The following is a 17,129-nucleotide window of genomic DNA, read 5'->3' on the forward strand; positions in this document are numbered from 1 at the left end:
ATTTTACAGAGTATAGTATTTATTAATTATATAATAGTATAAAATACGTTATTCTCTTCTTAGCAACAATATTTTAATAATTTATTCATCGTTGAACGGTAAGCCTCTAATAATTCCCTTGTGCTTATAACATGAAGTTTGTAGAACGCAGCCTGACGTCACGCGCGTCGTCCCCGGAAACAGGAAGTAGTTTTTCATCAACGCTTTACGTGGAGGGCTGATCAAACTTTCTCGCGGTGAAGTTTGGTTTCTAATAGAATATTCGCTGCATATTCGAGTTTCTCTTTTATATATTTTAAATGACTTCCAGAATACAGAGGATTTCTGACCGATGAATTTAGCACGAGCCATTCCAGGGCTTTTATTCTGTATCTTTTTCGTGGGATCCTGTTTCACAAATAAGGTGAAAAAAAAGTATAATACTATAATAACATAGTGAAAGAATACATCATTTCAAGGAGATAATGTGATTGACTGATGTATTCTGATTCTAACAATATTATCTCTGATTATGTCATTGTTTTATTGTGTATGGGTGTTTATATTTTGATATTCAGACTTGACATTAAATGCTAAAACAGTTATTCTCTTGTTGCAGTATGTACTTTCTGTCCTGAAGTTTACATATCCCACTCTTTTCCAGGGGTAAGTCTGACACAGTTTGCTTTAAAAGCATCCACATGCACTTCAGCAGCAGATGTGTGTTTCTTTAACTCGGTTCTGCCCATATTCTTCACTCCATAATCACATTTTCTTTTTAATTCTTTTTTTTTTCTTTTCTTTTGCTGTTCTTGAACACACCCAGTTTAAATGAACTACAACCCCTGGCAAAAATTATGGAATCACCACACTTAGAGGATGTTCACCCAACTTTTTTACGTTATAGCAAACAAACAAATCATAGATATGACACAAAAAAGATTTTGTTCAATAGCTTAACATTCTGGTTTGTGAAATATACATAAAAAAAATTCAAGGACGTTTTTTTTTTTATTAATGGCATGTCATTTTCCAAATCAAGTAGAGGAAAAAATTATGGAATCATCAACAAAAAAACACAATTAATACTTTGTTGCTCCTCCTCTGGCTTTTATTCTTTGAGGCATAGACCTCACTAATGAAAAACAATATTCCCCATCAATCTGGTTCCAACTTTCTCGAATAGCAGTTGACAGATCAGCTTTGCAGGGTGGAGCCTTAACATGGACCAGTTTTTTTACTTTCCACCATAAATTTTCAATTGGATTGAGATCCGGACTGTTTGCTGGCCATGTCATTGAGTTGATATGCCTTTCCTGAAAAAAAGCTTTAAAACCGTTTGCTCTGTGGCAAGATGCATTGTCATCCTGAAAAATTATTTCATCATCACCAAACCTATTTTCTATGGATGGAATGAGAAAATGTCCAAAATTTCACTGTACAACTGTGCATTGACTGCTGACGTAATGACTGCCATCTTCCCTGGTCCTTTACCTGACATGCAACCCAATATCATAAATGAGTTGGGAAATTTGATTGGTTCAGGCAGTCATCTTTATATGTTTTGTTAGAACGGCACCAGATAAAAGTTCCAGCATCATCTCCTTGGCCAATGCAGATTCATGATTCATCACTGAATTTCACTTTCATCCAATCATCCACACTCCATGATTGCTTCTCCTTAGCCCACTGTAACCTAGTTTTCTTCTGTTTTGGTGTTAGTGCTGGTTTTCTTTTGGCTTTTCTATATGTAAATCTCATTTCATTCAGCCGGTTTCTTACAGTTCTGTCACAAACATTGACTCCTGTTTCTGCCCATTTGTTTTTCATTTGTTTTGTTGAGCATTTTCTATTTTCAAGGCATAGTGCTTTGAGTTTTCTATCCTGATGCTTTGACATCTTCCTTAGTCTGCCTGTATATCTACCTTTCATAACCTTCCCATTAGGTTTATACTTGCAACAAATTTTAGACACAGCTGACTGGGAGCAACCGACCTCTTTGGCCACACTCCATGTTGAAATTCCTTGTTGAAGGAGTTTTATAATCCTCTCCATTGTTTCAACTGACAACTCTCTCATTGGAGCCATGTTTCCTTTCAATTAGCCAAGTCCAACAGCCCATTAAAGTGTGTAAGCACTCCCTTTTAACTGCTGACTTATTAGCATTTTTAGACTTGTCCCAGTATTTGTTTTAGAAATGGAAATTAAAAATTGATTCCATAATTTTTTCCTCAACATTGAGTGATTCCATAATTTTTTCCTCTACTTGATTTGGAAAAAGACATGCCATTAATAAAAAAAAAATGTCCTTGAATTTTTTTTATGTATATTTCACAAACCAGAATGTTAAGCTATTGAACAAAACCTTTTTTGTGTCATATCTGTGATTTGTTTGTTTGCTATAAAGTAAAAAAGCTGGGTGAACATCCTCTAAGTGTGGTGATTCCATAATTTTTGCCAGGGGTTGTAATTAACTTTATGCTCAGCTGCTCTGGACTCACCTGTTATTCTCTGACTACTAGGTGGCAAACCTGCACTGGAGCTCTTCTGCTTTGGGTGACTGGGAAACTGGGATGGGTGGAAATAAAAGGTTTCCCCAGGTAACAAAATAATGTTGCAGAATTCTTTAGACTGGTAGTGTATAAAATAATTATAAAACTCTAGCTAGTTGTAGTTTCACTCGTGATTAACTATGGGGAAAGAGACTGAGTAAGTGAGAAATAAGTAACCTTAGTTCCTGTGGTGGGAATAAACCTGGCAGATGTGTGACTCTGATTTGTGCCTTGGGTCATCCGACATCACGTGTAACCAGTATAGTTCTTCTCAACCCAAACCAGCCAGAAGAAAATGGCAGAAAAATGAAATTCAGATAGCTTTCCACTGCAAAGTCCAACATTGGGCCTCATTCATCAATCTTTTAGTAAAGTTACGTGTAAATGTTTGCGGAACCCAAATTGAACTAAAAATTTCTGCTGGATTTGTAAAAGTTTCAGAAACGCTGATTTTCTTTGTATTCAGGTGCATATGTCATTAAATGGCAGTCACCAGTAAATACACAGCATAGCTGATTTGCATTTAGTGACACCCACAAAACTCCATAAAAGGCCAAGCTCACAGAGCAGAAAGTGCAGAATGACTACCAAACAGCCAAAAAAGAAGAATTTCTCAGAGGCAGAACTGGAAGTACTTTTGGCTCCAGTTTGTAAATTAAATGGATGGCTGAATTTCTCCCATTTATGCCAGAAACCTTTGCTTTACAGACACATGATGAGACACTGACATGCTTTAACCGCATGCTCACTGGCGTCTTTGTTTAGGGCCAGATTATGACGCAGCACACTAGAGAGTATAACCCCAACCTCCTTTTATATGGTGGCATTTCATCTTAGTTGAATGACTAGTGTTATTTATCTTTAAAATGAATTTGAGTTGGCATGCTGTCTTAATTTTTTTTCTATTTAATATTTCTTTAATATCATTGACAGGTTAAAAAATATTAAATTTGTGTATGTAATTTAAATAAATAAACAGTTTAAATTTGAGAGCATAATCTGTGTATTAAAATGCAGTAACTCCTTTGCAAATTATATGATTTTGCACCCAATCAAGCAAGGTTAGTCTTTTTGTATGTAAATTTAGATACACCCAAGAGCACAAGCAGAATACAAATGTTTTTCTGACTACCATGAATACCAAATTTCTTGTGTAAATTCTCATATGAATGATTCGTGAATAAATCCTGTTGTATCCAGGTTGATAAAGGAGGCCCATTGTTTTTTATCGTTGGTATGAGTTGAGCATTAACAACACTACTGCATCAAATATGTGTAATCCCTTATTAAAATGACTAGATCTGCAGCAGTGTCCTGGCTTCCAGGATCAGTCCTTTTTTTGGGGAACATATATGGTGGATCCAGAGCCTTGTCCATCCTGGTATGTCTGTAATTTCTGTACAGATAATGGAAGCGTAATGCTGAATTACACCCTTGGTGTCTCACATTTTTTTTTACTGATTTGTTTGTTTGTTTTGTGGCTAGCCTATCCCATTCTTTTTTGTATTGCAAAATGTGTCAGAAGTGGTCTTCTCTCTTCTTGTTAGATTCACACAAAAAGAGGTAAGCACAAAAACCATTCTTGTGTAGATTACAATGTATTGTAACCCTGTAAATACTAATACACACATGTATTACTATATACATAAACTCATACTTCCATAATGTTTGATTATTGCTTAAGATATTATTATTGCTTAAACTCATTAAAGATGTTTAAAATGTATCGTAATATTATTAACCTAAGTAGCAAAAGTGTGAGACATTAAATCATGCAGATACAAGCCAAGATCTTCTGTTAATGTTCACATCAAACATCAAAAATTGTGCTCTCTGAGACTTTAACCATGGCATGCTTGTTGGTGCTACGGTTTGCTGGTTTGAGTATTTCAGAAACTGCCGATCTCCTGGGAATAGTCTCTAGAATATACGCAGAATGGTGAGAAAAACAAAAACATCCTGTGAGCGGAGGATCTGTAGACGGAAACACCTTGTTGATGAGAGAGATCAGAGGAGAATGACCAGACTGGTAGGAAGTAGGTAGGAACTCTATAATAACTCATATATCAATTCTTTACAACTGTGGTGAGCAGAAAAGCATCTCAGAATGCACAACACATCAAACCTTTAGGTGAATGTGCTACAACAGCAGAAGGCCACATCAGGTTCCACTCCTGTCAGCCAAGAACAGGAAGCCGAGGCTTTCGTGGACACAGACTAACCTAAACTGGACAGTTGAAGACTGGAAAAAGACCAGGTGATTTTTTTTTTTCTTCTAATCTTCATCTGTCCAGTTTGGGGGAGTTTGTGCCCATGATAGCCTCAGATTCCTGTTCTTGGCTGACAGGAGTGGAACACAATGTGGTCTTCTGCTGTTGTAGCCCATCCAGCCCAGATCAGCAGTTTCTGAAATGCTCAAACCAGCCCATCTGGTACCAATATCCACGCCATGATAAAATCACAGAGATCACATTTTTCCCGTTTCTGATGTTTGATGTGAAGTGAAGCTCTTGAGCAGTATCTGCATGGTTTTTTGCATTGCGCTGCATATGCACATACTGTATACACATGCATACACACATTCATACACGCACATACACATATACTGTTTATGTATTAAACACAATAAAAGTTACTTAAAGAATAAGAATAGAATAGAATAAAATAGAAAAATGGAAAATGTTTAAGGTGCAATATTTGTTTTGTGCAAATATGACATTCTGGATGGAATGCAGTATGTGAACAAAGCTGTTATCAGCAGTCAGTTAAAGTGCAGAGTGCAATGGTGTAGTGTAATTACACACCCTCAAGCAGTCCTAGATGTTGAGTGAAAATGTAAATGTTCTTTAGTGGAGTGAGTGGTTATTATTAAGCAGCTGTATCGCTTGTGGGATAAAACTGTCCCTGAGTCTGTGAGTGCTCTGATGCTGGAGTACCGTCTACCTGAAGGTAGTAGTGAAAAGAGACTGTAGCTTGGGTGGCTAGGGTCTTTAATGATCCTCAGAGCCCTCCTCCTAGTGGAGATGTCTTGGAGGGAGGAAAGTTCACCTCCAGTGGTGCCCTGGGCCGTTCGTACAACCCCCTGCAGCACTCTGTTATCAAAAGCTGTGCAGTACCCAAACCAGCAGGTGATATTGCCGGTCATGATGTTCTCAGTGGTACTGCTGTAGAGCAACCTGAGGACTACAGAGTTCATACTGAACTTTCTTAGCTGCCATGTGTGGTAGCGGCGTTGTTGTGACTTCTTCACCACAGTTCCAGTGTTTGTGTGGACCATGTGGTATCCTGAGAGATGTGAACCCTGAGGAATTTGAAGCTACTGACTCCTTCTACTACAGTCCTGTTTACTGTGAGTGCACTGTGTGTTCTTGCATGCTTCCTGTAGTCTGTGACCAGTTCCTTTGTTTTCTCAATGTTAATGGAGAGGTTGTTGTCCTGGCACCACCGTGACAGTGCTGTGACCCCCTCCATGCTGTCTCATGGTTGTTTGAGATCTTTGAGACTTGGAGTCATGCGTAGCCACACAGTCAAAAGTATGCAGGGAGTAGTGGAGAGGGCTTAGCACACGTCCTTGGAGCTCTGTACTGATAGTGGAGAGGAAAGGTTTGGGCCCATCCTCACCACCTGCTGTCGGCCAGTTGCATAAGTTGCATGAGGATTTATGCAACTTATTCAGTTCATTTAGGATTCATTTAGGCCCAGTTCTCTGAGCTTAATAACCAGTTTTGAGGGAACTATGGTATTGAGCGCTCATCTGTAATCTACAAACAGCATTCTCACCGGTATCTCTCTGTTCTAAATGACCGAGGACAGTGTGTAGTGCAGTAGAAATTGCATCATCTGTAGTTCTATTTTGGCGGTAGGTGAATTAACGTGGGTCTAGTATAGTTGGGAGCATAGAGCAGATCATGTCTTTGATGTATCTCTGGAAGAACTTACTGATGATGGGAGTAAGTGCAACAGGGTGCCAGTCATTTAGCCATGTCACGTTGTTGTGTTTGCACAGAGATTGACTTTTAAAAACAAGCAGGTAAAGCAGACAGAGTTAAGGTGAGGTTGAAAATGTCAGTGAACACCCAAGCTAATTGCCCTGCACATGCTCTGAGGACTTGTCCAGGGATTCCATCTGGGCCAGTTGCTTTGCAGGTGTTTACTCACCTGAAGAGCCGACACACTTCCCACTCTGAGATCGATAATACTTTGTCTGCGTCCATGGTGGGTGCTCTCACTGAGAGGTCGGTGTTAATTACTTCAAAACGGGTGTAGAAAGCATTTATCTCATCTGGGATAGAGGCGGGACAAATCGCAGCACAGCCGGCTCTGGTTTTAAAATCCGTTATGGTCTGCAGTCCTTGCCACAGGCTCCGTGCGTTGCAGGTGTTGAACTGAGCATCCACTCTGTCTCTGAATGCATGCTTGGCTGTGTTGATGGACTTGTGGAGCATATAACTGGCTTTTTGTATTCCTCTCTGTTCAAACACCAAAGAAAAAACCTCTGCCAGAGACTTACCTCCAGGTAAAATCGGCATGTCAAATTAATGTTACGGTGAATGTAAGGGGTTTTAAAATTAAAAAAATGCAAAGCATTAAATACAAATTTTTCTGGGAATTTCAACGATGAAATTACACAGAAATGAATGGCAATATTAAATAGTTATTGGAAAGAAATAATATACCTAAAATTTACACCAAACAACTATGCGCAAATATGCTATAGATTAATTAAAGTTTCAGAGGTTATAGAAGTTGTCAGAGTACCAGACTAATCATCAGGCTATTAGATGACTAGACATTATTAGATGTAAACAAAGCAACAGAATATGAATTTGTCATAACATTTGCCAACGTGATGGATCTAGTTTGCTGAATATCCAAGTAGATATATATTAGAAGTAAGTTTACGTAATAATAACCCCTGAAATAATTTAGTGTTTCGTATTTTCTGGTTTTACTTTATGAAGAGGTCATCATGGATGAAGACATTCAGGTAAGGATTTATTTTATTGTCTATATTCAGGAATATAGAACTTTCTTAGTGACTATTTTACAAAAGTGGTAGTAGGGTACAATAAAAATACAAGCATTTGCTGTATCAAATGTAGACTATCACATGTAGAGCTCTTTTCATTTTTAAGAAAAAAATAGAAAAGGCAAAATCATAACCTAGTCCATTTCTATGGAATTTACAAAGAGATTCATATTTTTATTACTGCTCATGTGACAGACAATGTCTCTTTTTAAAAGTGCTATACAAATAAAATTGAATTGAATTTATTTGCTGTTCTCTCCAAGTAATTTTGATTTATAATTATTTCAAGTGAAAACCTGATGCTGATGTCAGCTATTACTCTTGCACTTCAAAATCGTCAGGTAAAATAACTTGTCAATTATACACACAAAACAAGCTGTTTAAAGGCCTACAGGTGTTTTTACACCTCCACCTCCAATCACATTATCAAACATTTTTCACAGTGAAGGAAATCAGATCTCCAAACTACACCTGATTTTGGACCTCAAAAGATTCTTAACAAGTAAAAATGTATATAATCTTAATATTCATTTCTGAAACTGTAACGCCAAGTGTGTCCATTGTGAAACAAGTTTTTTGGCCAACACTTCAATGAAGAACTGCTTAAAAAGAGCGACATGCATATTAAAAAGCATGAAGTGATTTCAGAATGTAAAACCTCCCTGAGAACTCCCTGTTACAGAAACAGGTTATTTCTTGTGTCATAGAAATTTTGCAACCCCTTTCTGATAGACATCATCTTGTTGATTGTTCTGAGGATTAGTAGGAATTTTTTACATCTTATCCTGATGTGTTGTTACTATTTTGATGAACGGGGCCAAAGTAGGTCAGATTTTGTACTGGATATTACTGATTTAAATTAAACCTTCTTGGTAGCCAAATTATTCATACAGCAGACACAAATTATACCACATTTACTTATGTTGAACTTTATTCATTAGTGATGTCAGTCCTGCCTTTTGGTTATCCTTTGTTTGCAAAACTTTCATCTCATCCGATTCCATTTCAGTTTGGGCTAAATGGTTATGTATGGGCTGTCATCCACTTTTGCTGTGTTGGTGAGTCTGTTTATTTAATATTGTAGTTTTGAAAGTTATTACATCTAGAACATTAGTTACTTAGTTATTAATGATTCCTCCATATATCCAATATCATTTTATGATTAAAAAAAATTAGTTTCATAGACATTGTGTACCCAGGAATTTGCTATGTGTGCATAAATCGACAAATTATAGACTGTTATTTATTCATTTGGATTTTCTCATATGAATTCTCATACAACAGCTACTAACCAGAGAAGGCTATCATATCACACTTCCTCTTTCATGTCCCTGTGAAGCACGTCATGCTTCAAACTGCTGACTGCATGATGAAGCATGTCATGCAACGTGGAGCGCGGCAGCGCTGTCCACCCCCTGCTCCCCCTGCATGAGCTCACAGACGCCCCTGATTGGCTGTTGTCACTGATTGATGATTGAGAGAGCCAGTTTTGCTCTCTTGGGCTCCTGGCCACGGATGGCTGCGTCATCATTGGGACTCGAACTCATAATCTCCGAATGATAGGATTTTTTTTCCCCCCTGTTGCGCCACTCAGGAGCCCTATTATAGACTGTTATTAAATAACAGTTATTTATTGTTATTACTGTGATTCAGCCGCAGTGGTAATCACAGCGTTGCTGATATTCAACCTCATGATTGCAAGTATGATATTGCTTTAATAAACAGTTCTATAAACAAGAAATTAATATTCAGCAACTGCCATGTCAGACACAGTATGACCAAATATTTTGTTTATTTTTGCTCCATCAGCAAAAATAGTTACCAAAAAAGCCACGGCTGGATTGCGAGATGCATGTTTCCATGCAACGCACAGAGTGACTGATGCCCTGGAATAAATGTAGTAGCTGTTTTAATATAACACACTATTGCTAGAATTCATATTTTAATATAGCCAACACAGACAAGTGGAGTGATACAGACAAGTGGAGTGTTACAAACAGTGAAGTGTACTAGTGCTGTTATACTAAATATCAACACTCTTGGAGCACCGCTTGTCCAATCAAATGAGTGGACCAGAACTAACTGTTGTATAAGAATAATAAGTACAATGCAATATAGAAAATGTAATCATGTTCTGTTTCTCCTGTGTTTCAGGGTTATATAAAGTGTTCCAGAGGAATTCAAAGTCTAGCCATCTGAGGTTGCTATTTTGACCAGTTTAGCTCTTTTGATCTTTTAGTGCTTTACTGAATTGTTTGTTATTATGATATTTGTGCTATTTACAGTGAACAGTTGCTCTAGTTTTTTTAATTGCGGTTTCTAAATAATATATATAGTCAGGTCCATAAATATTTGGACAGTGACACAATTTTGCCTCTGTATACCACCGCAATAGATTTGAAATGAAGCAATCAAGATGTGATCGAAGTGTAGACTTTCAGCTTTAATTCAAGGAGTTAAACAAAAATATTGCATTAACTGTTTAGGAATTCTCCTAACATTAACTGTTTAGGAATCCTTTGCAGTCAATGACTGCTTGAAGTTTGGAACCCATGGATATCACCAAATGCTGAGTTTCCTCCCATGAGGTGCTTACACTGACTCCACATTTCTGATAGATGCTGTGCTATCCTTTTGAAAATTGTCACTGTCCAAATACTTATGGACCTGTAATAAATTTTTATATTTATACAGTATTGGCAAGGTCAATACCTTTATTTTCGTGTATATTCTATACACTGAAGATGTTTGGGTTTGAGATCTAAAAATGAATGATACAACAGATCAGAATTTTAGCTTTCATTTCCTGGTATTTACATCTAGGTGTGTTAAACAACTGAGATGTTAAACAACATGGCACCTTTTGTTTGAACCCTACCATTTTTCAAGTGATCAAAAATATCATAACATGACTGACAGGTGTTTCTTGTTGCCCAGGTGTGTCCTGTTAGATCGATTATTTATACAATTAATAGCTTTGAACGTCTACTCTTGGTTTGAGTCCTCGATTTTGCTTTTGAAGACTGGATTTGTTGTCAAAAAGGATAAACCAACATGAAGACCAGAGAGCTGTCTATGGGACAAAAACAAGTCATTTTGAAGCTGAGAATAGAAGTTAAATCTGTCAGATCCATTGCACAAACATTGGTGTCAGCCATTACAACAATTTGGAATGTCCTGGAAAAGAAAGAAACCACTGGTGTACTAACAACCAGACATTGTACAGGTTGGTCAAGGAAAACAACAGCAGTTGACGACAGAAACATTGTGAGACACCAACAACCTCCACAGGGCAAGGGTGAAGATATCACAATCCACAAACAGCAACTGGAAAAGCATCACAACCAAACTGTTGCATTCTTCTTTTATGTCACTGGGTCACGGGTTGATGTATTATTAAGTATTATTAAGTATATAAGTATTATTTACTTTTTTTCTAAATACTTTTGCTCACTTAAAAACTGGATGGTCTGTTGCCAAAGGTGCCATGTTCTAAGTTGTTTAACACATCTAGATGTAAATATCAGGAAATGAAAACTGTAATTCTGATCTATCATCTGATATTCATCTTTTGATCTCAAACCCAAATGTCTTCAGAGTGTGGAAAAGGTCATTTATGTTAGTAAGGTGTTTTTTTTGGGGGGGATTTTACAGCGATCTTGAACAACAGTTAATCAACTACGTGGTCAGGTAAATAAACTGACTTGTACTTAATTTTACAGTTTTTAATTTGCTATTATTTTTAATTTGCTATTAAACTTTTTTTTTTTTAAAGCATCTTGCTGTTGGCTACTGCAGCACATCCAACAGGTAATCCAACATCTCTTTCTCAGTGACTTTTAATTTTTGTCTTGTCAGGAGAGTGTGTTGTGATGAATATCCAATAGCTTTTTTTATTTTTCAAATAATAATTTTTTTTTCTTAGGTGATCTTTTTGGTGCTCTGGATTTTCCCTTCCGTAGGTCCTATAAATTCTATAGTGGTTGTTTTGCCAGGTAGGAAGTTTCCACATAACCAAAATAAACTTTGCATTTGTTAGATTTATATGGTGTTTCTGATATAAAGTGAAATAACCATCATTTCTTATAAGTGATTGACCAATAATTTGGGACGCTGATATATACATCAAGTCATATATAAAGAAAGTAACCATAAACACACACAGAAAATCCTAATAACTATAAGCCAAAGATGTATTAATTGACTTATTAAATGCTCCATGATGTACTAATGAAATACCCATTCTTACCAACAGCGCTATACTTGGCTTTTTTCTGGCGCTAGCATCAGTAAAGTTGAAGAGTGGACTTTCTTTGGTGCACTGTGCGGTCTGGCTGTTCCTGGCCAAGGTCAGAGATTTCGTCATTCTTCCTTCATGCTCATTCATTACAAATGAATGAGATAAATGAGTAGAGTTTTTGTGCCTAGTTTCTTATCCAGTTTATAAGACATTATTGTTTTTTTTTTTAAATGTTCTGTACATATCTAAACGATATTCACAGTTTAAGGAAAAACATTTAATGAAATCTAATGAAGTCTCTTTTCACTACAAATAGCCACATTCATCCTCAGACATTTCAACATTTTGTAAAATTATGACATTTTAAGTAGTGTGTACAAAAAATATAGTATAATATTACAGTGTATTGTATTAAAAAGGCTTTAGCTCAAGTAACAATATAGAAACCTGGGACATTAAAAATTTTTATGCCAGATTATTTCTTCCTGGCAGATTCATGACAGAAATGCTACAGTCAGTTAGAACTATTACAATTTCCTAATGTAATAGCCTTAAGGATATTATACAGTATACAATGAAAGTAAGTACACCCCTGTTTACTATTACGACAATCTTAGGAATTACTGTACAAACTATTAAAAATTACAGAGTATTCCAATTTAATACAACCTTATTTGTTTAGTTAAAGAATGAGTTAAAGAACCATATGATTAATATATACACACAAATACAGTATGTGGCTATTCAAAATTATATTAAAGGGTCCATACATTAAAAGCAACTGCAACAAAGACTGGTCCTTCACTAATGGAATTTAATTTGTGTTTGTCTAATATTGTGATGTTTATTGATTAAATAATAATGAAGAAATAATTCTTCACTTTTCACCTTGTCTTTGCTGGAGATGTTACATTTCTTTTATTGACTGTTTTAAGAATCCAAAAAGATCTTCTGTAGCATTCCAGTCAGGTGACATATTTCAGGGGCATTTCATAGGTAGTGGCCCATCAATCTAGATCATGATTATGACATCCTCCACCCACTGGGCCAGCCTCTGCTTAGACAAGAGAACCCCTTGTGTCTTTCCTCCGTGACAAATAAACATTGGGTCTGAGGATCAGTTGGCTGTCATCCAGCCTCACTAGTACTACATGGAGCATACTGAGCACAACAAGGAACACTGCAGTCTTGCCTTTATGGAATGCTGCAAAGCCAATTGATTGATTTACAACACTGGGTGATATGCAGTGTTTTCCCCACTAGTTTATCAAGAGATCAGTTTTGTCTTATTCAGATGGTTTGCTGTAACAGCATTAAAATTCATTAAACTTACGATGATCCATAGAATTCCTAGACACATGACTGATCCAGAATATTTAAATTAAAGATCTGTCTCAAATACGCATTCCCTCTGACTATATTTTAATAAGGTTAATCTAGAACAGTGAACACAAATCAGAAATAGAGTTGCCTTGAATATGGGCGCAAAGTGAAATCATACAGGCGTTCTAGCTGTGATGTAGTTTTATGTGTTACTGTTGTAAGCTAGTTTGTAGTTTTTACAGGTCCTGACTGATGCACATGCTTGACTAAATTTCTGGAGCCTACCAAGACCCACAGTTACAGATTTAATGTACTTTAACAGAAATTTGTATTAGACCAAATGAGTATTTAGATTTAAATGAGGCTAGGCCTTCTAAATATAGCTAAATATATACTACATTTGTCTAATTAACTGAAGAGCAGGCATTGCAACTATTTATAACAATAGTCTAGATATTACCCACCTGCGCTAGCCCTACGCAAGGAGTGTCATGGCTCTGACTTGCTCATTAGTGGTCTAAATCTACATCAGGATTTCTGTAAAGCTGCTTTATGACAATGGGCCTTATTTGTCAAGCTGGGTACAAATGGATTTATGTGCAAATCATTCATAGGAGTGTTTACATGAGATTTGTTATTCATGAAATTTCTGTAAATTTGGGTAAACATTCATTTTATTCTCATGCTCCTGAGTCTTTGTAAATTTACACATAAGAAAACTAACTAATGTAAACCTCAGCTTGATTGACTTCAGATCATATAATTTACATGGATTACTGCACTTTTATCTGTGGAATATACTGTTTAAGTTGCTAATTTTATTAGCATATAGGAGATGCCCTTGTCCAGAGTGACTTGTAGAAGTGCTTTGGAGTATCTATCAAAAACACAGCCTCATGTTAGTTCACTAGGGCAGAGACTAAGAATACTGTCGAGAAGATTTTGTGAAACCCAGTCATTTTATATTACTGGCATTAATTGAAGAATATAAAAAAAAATAAACAATACTTGCCAACACAAAGCCATACATTAAAACAAAAAAAATGAGTCATTCAAATATTAATTATTTTTACTGGCATAGAACCAAAATAATTTCCACTTCTGTCTTTCAGCCTTTACTTTGATCATTTGTTTTCAAATCAAAATAACTTCCATATCTTTATTTCAGGCTTTACCCTGATTGTTCATTTCGTGCTCCCAGCTGTCTGTGCACGTCAACTTTAAGGGATTTTTGTGGGTGTAATTAAATGCAAATGAGCTGTGTTTTGAACACGTTTTGCATGTTTGGGTGATCAACATACACACACACGAGTACAAAGAAAATCAGCCTTTCCGAAATATTTGTAAATCCAGCGGAAAACTTTAGTTTTGTTTGACTTGCAAACATTTACACACAAGTTTTCTAAAAGATTGATAAATGAGGCCCAATGTCAGTTGTTTAACAGAACTTTATTTAAAAGACACTTGGATTGGACCAAATGAGTACCTAGCTTTAAATGAAGCTAGCTATGTAATTTATTAAAAGATGTGAATATGTACGCTATACATATGTTAAAAAGAATGTAAAAGGGCTTTTGTAATTTGCCTTAATTGAAAATTGCATTGCAGGTGAACTCACATTTGTTTCACTGAGTTTCTACAGTGAAGTCTGTAATTTAAATTTAGTCTATATATATAGACTAAATATAAAGTATAACAGCATATACAGTATTTTCTGAATTAAAATTTGTACTATTTACAATATTAGTGATATTTAACTAGGGAGTATTCACTTCTGTTGTGTCTTGTATTATTAAAATGTTTGTCTTATCTCACTTACAGATACTGGCTTCTGGTCTGTCCATTTTCATATTCAGCACAGAAATCGGACCAGTAACATTATGCTGGTGAGGTGACAGCTTCAGGAACTGTCATCATTAATTATTGTGATGATAAGTGTTCTATGAAATTAATAAATGCCCTTTGTACACAATATGGAATACTTCTTCATTAAATTTTTCTCCTTACAGCATCCTTACAAACCATGTTGGTGAGGCGCTATCAATTCACGCTAACAGACTTCTGGAGAGCTGAAAACAAATTTCATTACATAATTACATAATGATACTTCGCCTTGACTTATCTTTCTTTTCTTTATAATATTATACAATATAACAGCTGACAATCATGACAGTTTAAAGGAGCATGGAGCATTTAATATCAAAGAATGTAATTTCCAGATGTTTGTGTTTGCATATTTACATATCTGTGATCACAGGAAATTTTATTTTGTACTGTAATAGGCATTGCTGATGGCATGGTCTACACAGGCAATATGCTGTGTCTAAATATGGATTAAAAACAGTATCTATCCTTAGTAGGTATATATATTTTGTATTAACAACTGGATGATGAATACAGAAATAGATTCTGGGGTTAGTAAACTTCATTTTCAAATTAGGAAACTTTGAGTTACTTTGGATTCAGCTTAAAACTGTAACTATAAACTAGCCATCTTGGTAACTAGTATATTATTAGTTAGCATTTCATCATTACATAGCATTGCTGTATGCTTTCGCCACTTTCAGCAATTCCTATTTGCCGCTATACATTTTATATTCTCAGCTATGCTCAGTATTATATTACATAAGTGTATTGTTCATGGCACTTTGATTTTAATTTTGTGTTTGTGTACATTATGAGTGCTCAAAAACATATGTAGTACTGTTTTGTCTAGGGAAATTATATAAATGATTTCCATCATCTCATAATGCTTGGTTAATACTGTTTTTCCTTGCTTTTAAAAATGGAACTGAAATAAAAAATTTTAAAAAACTTTCCTGAATGGCATTGTTCATAGGACTACATGACAACATATACATAAATTATATTAAAAAATTAAAATTGTTTGTGCTTTGATATTTGTAAAAAGGTGTTTTTGCTTTGGTATTTACATTTATTATTGGCTATTTATTTATATGTATTTCATATGCAGTATAATCAGTTGCAGATCTTTTTCACCACCGTCATGTATTTGGCTGGTTACTGGTCAGTGTTTCAGCACATGTGATGATTAGTGGAGTGGAGGCATCTGTGCATTTAGGCTGCAAGTCGACCGAGGTGAAACGAACGCTCATGATGGCTTAGTGCTGAAATGTATCTGTTTCTACTTTTCACCCTGATTCTCTATTGATTATAAAAGTGACCTGCAAAACTATTCCAGAGTGCTGGTTTCTTCTATGTTCAATTCAATTCAATTGCAGCCCCAAAGCCACTACAGCAATCGCAGTCCCAAGCCATTACAGTACAGCTCCCCATATGTGATCCCCAAGCCATCTCCACAGCCCCCAGGTGGTGCCATCCCCAGCAATCTAAACAGTTCTTCAGGCAGTCCATATGGGGCCACCCCCAGCAGCAGCGAGCGAACTATATTGATAACTGCTAATTTAAAAGATTTAGGTACATAGCCAATGCTAAGGGAAGAATTGATTATCTTTAAAAGAGGTTTGATTGTTTCAGGAATTATCTGTTTGAGGAAACAAGTAGGTAAAGAGGTAAAGGCAGGAAGGAAATCATGCATTCTGTGGTACACAGATTTCTTATTTCACAGGTTTGTCCATTAACCACTACTCCATTCATCAAATTCTCACATTCCATCTCATTTTCCATAGTCAGTTCAAATTCAAAGTTTGTTTTCTTCCCTAGTCCAAAGAGCATTCCAATTCCTGTTTTGTCCTCAACAGCTTTGATTATCATTACCACCATAATGTTTTCAGGGTCTTTTACAGTTATTGTATTGCTTCTTTGCTTTACTCTCTTTCATGTCTTGTTTGGTTTTTCAGTCTTTTATCTTTGAGTTAATTTGTGTCTGTTTTCTTCAATTATTTCTACATTTTCTGTACCTTGCGTTTCCATTCTGATTTCTCTTTGACACCACAGTCACCCAAATTTTATTATTATCCTTTTTGTTGTCGAAATCAATGTTCCCTTCAGCCAACTTCTTTTTTCCAACAAAGTCGCTATCCTT

At 36.0% G+C, this 17,129-nt stretch overlaps 1 protein-coding gene across 2 annotated transcripts; it reads left to right on the top strand.

The window, feature by feature from the left end:
• The first annotated feature begins 78 nt into the window (after positions 1–78).
• LOC113547064 (transmembrane protein 241) lies at positions 79–15,943 on the top strand. Of its 2 annotated transcripts, XM_026947265.3 has the most exons (15): positions 79–403; positions 599–645; positions 2,502–2,579; positions 3,831–3,912; positions 4,017–4,094; positions 7,493–7,518; positions 7,850–7,901; positions 8,570–8,618; positions 9,715–9,760; positions 11,215–11,250; positions 11,336–11,370; positions 11,486–11,555; positions 11,816–11,909; positions 14,945–15,009; positions 15,133–15,939. In XM_026947265.3, the coding sequence occupies exons 1-15, from the start codon at positions 332–334 to the stop codon at positions 15,194–15,196; spliced, it is 894 nt and encodes a 297-aa protein (XP_026803066.1). In that variant the 5' UTR covers positions 79–331; the 3' UTR covers positions 15,197–15,939. The 2 variants fall into 2 exon arrangements, with proteins under 2 accessions (XP_026803066.1, XP_026803067.1); XM_026947266.3 differs by lacking the exon at positions 11,215–11,250 and having other exon boundaries at positions 15,133–15,943.
• The last annotated feature ends 1,186 nt before the right edge of the window (positions 15,944–17,129 follow it).

Source organism: Pangasianodon hypophthalmus, chromosome 1 (assembly GCF_027358585.1).
Source record: "Pangasianodon hypophthalmus isolate fPanHyp1 chromosome 1, fPanHyp1.pri, whole genome shotgun sequence".
Taxonomy (NCBI): Eukaryota; Metazoa; Chordata; class Actinopteri; order Siluriformes; family Pangasiidae; genus Pangasianodon; species Pangasianodon hypophthalmus.